Here is a 4,224-nt window from a genome sequence, read left to right on the forward strand (position 1 = left end):
AGGAGAGGAGAGGAGAGGAGAGGAGGAGGAGAGGAGGAGAGGAGGAGAGGAGGGGAGGAGTTAGTTCAGGGTACAAGTCCAGGTCACAGGGCACCAAGGAAAGCACCAAACCGTTCCCATTCCGGTCTTCAGGCCAGTTCCTTGTGACCTGTGGCTCCTTCCACTTCAAGGAGAGGTAGGCTCTGGGAATGCCATCTTGATATGCAGTATGATTTGTTAAAATGGGTCCATCTCGACTGGCATGTGCAGAAGCCCCTCTCCCAATACAGGGCTAGGAAATCAGGTGCTTAGAATAGATACAGGAGCTGGATTGGCCATCCCTCCGTTCACCAAGTCTCTGGCAGCTCCAGATGGGCAGTGCTGGGTCATGGCAGTGCTGGGTCGACAAGGCAGCTACTGAGTGCCACTCCCGACCTCCTTCCTTGCCCTCCCACAGCTCCTTCCAGTAACCCACTCTGGAACACCAAGTTCTGTGCAAGGCTGTGCTAAGCCCAGGCGAGGCACGCTGCCAAGACAAACCTCTCAGGCTGTCCCTTGGTGCACTCAACTCTCCAGGTGCCTGGAAGTACCCCTCCGGCCCTCTTCCCGCTCCCCTAAGCTTGAAGTAGGAGTTGTACAAGATCTCTTTTTAGCTTCTGTCACTTGAGCCCAGCTGAAGGGGTAGAGTGGGCAATGGGGGGTGGGGGTGGTCTGCCTCCTGGATAAAGTAATAGGAGAGCCTCGGGGCTGGGGGTGGGGGGAAGGGTGTGTGCGCAGAGGGGCAGGAGACACCACAGGGGACAGCAGCAAGAGGTGTTCAGCTTGTTTCCAGCCTAGGCCAGCCAGCATCTTGCTTTTGTTTTTGTTTTTGTTTTCTTCTGATTTTGATTTGCTCTCCTCACTCTAAATACTCATATGCTTTATGGAAATTATGGAAATCAGAGAGCCAGAAGATACCCTATATTTCTTCTACATTAAAACCAAACAAACAGCCGGGCATGGTGGCGCACGCCTTTAATCCCGGCACTTGGGAGGCAGAGGCAGGTGGATTTCTGAGTTCAAGTCCAGCCTGGTCTACTTCCAGGACAGCCAGGGCTACAGAGAAACCCTGTCTTGAAAAACAAAACAAAAAACAAAAACAAACAAACAAACAAAACCCCCACTACTCAATTTGCACCTTTCTTTCTGGTGATTTTATAAAATGCAATGAAGACTGTTGGCGAATTTGGGCTGGAGAGATGGCTCACTGGTTAAGGGCACTGGCTGCTTTTCCAGAGGATCTGGGTTCAATTCGAAGCACCCAGAGCTGTCTGTGACTCCAGGATCCAACACTCTCACACAGACATACATGCAGGCAAAACACCAATGCACATAAAATAAAATAATAAAATAAAATAAAATATGAGGGGGTTTGGTACTGGGGATTAAGCAGAGAGTTTGGGTGTATATTGGACAAAAGCTCTACAACTTAGCTATGCCTCCAGATCTTTCTATCATCAACTTTTTTTTTTTAATTACATTTCTGTTTTGTTTTTCGCTTGTTTGTTTGAGACAAGAGTCTCACTTCATAATCTTGGCTGCTGGTCTGGAACTCACTATGTAGACCAGGCTGGTCTTGAACTCAGAGATCCACCTGCCTCTGCCTTCCTAGTGATGAGATTAAAGGTGTGCCCCACCATGCCTGGCCTAAATAAAATATTTTTTAAAAATTATTTTGTGGGTGCCATGGTACGTTTGCGGAAGTCAGGGGAGGAGTTGGGAGAGTCAGTTCTCCCCTTTCACCACGTGGGCCCTAGACATGGAACTCAGGTCACCAGGCCTGGTAGGAGGTGCATTTACCTGCCTGCTCCCAAGCTCTGTCATCAGCTTTTACAGACGGTAACAAAGGCAGGTCTGGGCTGCGTGGCCATCTAGCTTTCTAGTGTCTACTGGCTTCTGCAACCTCCTTCCCAGAATTATCCTGGTGCATTCCTAGGTTCGTTCATAAGACCAGGCTGCCAACATTTCCAGGCTCAGAGCTGCCTTTGCAAACCTTTGTAGAGATTAATTCCCCCCAGGCTTCTGCCCCTTCTGCCTGTCTTCTGTGCTGCAGACATTAGCAATGGCTTCTTTCCCAGGCCTTCCTATAGCTCGTAAGAACCTTTGTGGAAATTAATAAAAGATGAGGCCAGTGTAGAGGTGGCTCTATGTCGGGACACATGGCTCACGAGCAGAGAAGTCTGGATTTCAACCCCCCCCCCCCAGTCCCATCTTATGAGTTATAGAAGGGTCCAGTACAATCCGTGAGGATGGCATCTCACAGGCTCCACCTGACTGCCTTGCAAATCTTTAACTCTCCTTCAAACACTTGTCCCTCGGCCGCTTGGTGGGGGTAGAACAGGGTGCTAACCATTATTCCACCTCCTAAGTTTTACTCTTTAAAGCAGGTCCTACCCGTGTAGACGAGCAGTAGCAGCTAAGGCTGACTGTCAGGGTTTCGTGGGATGGATAAACAAACTGAGGCCTAGAGATGTAACCTGGCTAGGCATCAAGAGCCCAAGATTATCCAGCCCTAGACAGCAACAGCCCTCTGCTCATCTCTGCTGGGAGTGACAAGTGGCTGGAACTATCACAAACTCTATTTCATTCTGTCATGTGCTTCTGCCTGTGTGACCTGTCAACGGTCTGCCAACACTGGGCAGTGGTGGGAAGGACTTGGTCATGGTGGCAAAGACCAGGATATGTGTGGCTAGGTAGGGGATTTCCCTAGTTTACAGCTTGGAAGGAAGGACCTCAAAGCTCGCTCTCCGCAGCTTTGTAAAGCAATGGGGTAGGGTTGTCTCACTGTCCCTCTGCCTGGTTCCTTGTCGTGTCTTTCCTGTTAATGGCTGCTTTGGGGGCTCTTTTTCCAGCCCTTCAGTCCTACCTTCAATACTTTCTTTTCTTTTTTGTTTGTTTGTAGACAGGCCCTCACTATGTAGCCCAGGCTGGCCTCCAATTCACAGCCCTTCCAGCTCAGCATCTGGGCTGGGATTATAGGCGTTAACCCGTGCACTTGCCCCTGTCTCTATGAAGGAGCCTAGATAGGGCTGGCCCAGTTTCACCCACTGACTTGTGTCTCCCATTCGGTCCAGCAGAAAGCTCTGCCTGGGTTTTGGGGCCGCCATGACTGAAGTTGGTTGGTGGAAGCTGACCTTCCTCCGGAAAAAAAAATCCACTCCCAAAGTGCTCTACGAAATCCCGGACACCTACGCCCAAACGGAGGGAGGTGCAGAGCCCCCAGGACCTGACGCAGGAGACCCTCACAGCGACTTTAACAGCCGTCTGGAGAAGATTGTGGATAAGAACACCAAAGGCAAGCATGTCAAGGTCTCCAACTCAGGCCGCTTCAAAGAGAAGAAAAAAGTCCGGGCCATGTTGGCAGAGAACCCCAACCTCTTTGATGACAGAGAGAACAAAGGACAATGAAAGCGGCCGAAGAGAACCATAGCGCCGCCCTGCTCCCTGCCACTGGTGGGGTCCGAGGCAGGAGCTAGTCACGCTGGCCTCTTTGGTCATAGCCACGTGGCGGTTGATCCCTGCTGGCAGGAACACCCGGTTCTTAGGTTTGTATTTATGTGCCCCAGCTTTACGAAGAGCCTCCTCCTCCTCTGATCACATACTCTGGTCCAGCATGAAAACTGTGACCTAAAAGTGCTGCTGTCCTTGACACAGTGGCTTGCCTCACAGGGAGGTGGCATGGCAGAGAATAGACAGAGAACAGGACGGACTCCACCCTCTCCCCAGGCAACGGGTGAAGGATGAATTTGATTCGCTGCACCCTCTACTTTCTCTACCGTGTGACTGTTGCCTGGGCCAATCCAGGGAGAGCAGAGTTTCCGGAAGTCACGTGACCGTGGTTTCCTTGGTGCCAGAGGCGGAGTTCGTAAGCTTGAGATCGCCTCTTAATTCAAGGAGTAAACTTCCTGGAACTTTGCTCCCAGGAGTGGAGGGGCAAAGGACACGCGCACTCCCCGGGGTGCTACTGAAGGCTAGCCCAGAAATACTCCTGACCTTGACCACCACTTGTGTGGGTGCTGAATTACATAACCCCAAAGAGAGGCCTCCCTGGCCTGCCCAAGGGACCCAACTGGAGGAGCGGATGCGGGTTTCCCCGACTCCTTCCCTGATAGTATTTAAGACAGATGAGCTCCAGGAGTGAATCCCGGAGCCTTGGGTTTTGTTGGAAAAGTAGGTTTTACTTAGGAATAAACAAGGCTGCAGAAA

At 51.1% G+C, this 4,224-nt stretch overlaps 1 protein-coding gene across 4 annotated transcripts in view; it reads left to right on the top strand.

Moving 5' to 3' along the window:
• Nucleotides 1–4,224, top strand: part of Prr15l (proline rich 15 like) — a 6,573-nt gene extending 2,349 nt beyond the window's left edge. The window contains exons 1-2 of one of the 4 annotated variants that reach the window (XM_029483191.1): nt 126–175; nt 3,096–4,224. In XM_029483191.1, coding sequence (XP_029339051.1) covers nt 3,124–3,426 — 303 coding nt within the window. In that variant the 5' untranslated portion in view covers nt 126–175; nt 3,096–3,123 and the 3' untranslated portion in view covers nt 3,427–4,224. Of the gene's footprint in view, nt 1–125; nt 176–3,092 lie in introns of those variants that run through there. The other 3 variants (XM_029483192.1, XM_021178368.2, XM_021178366.2) reach the window with 3 other exon arrangements.

Source organism: Mus caroli, chromosome 11 (genome assembly GCF_900094665.2).
Source record: "Mus caroli chromosome 11, CAROLI_EIJ_v1.1, whole genome shotgun sequence".
NCBI classification, from domain to species: Eukaryota; Metazoa; Chordata; class Mammalia; order Rodentia; family Muridae; genus Mus; species Mus caroli.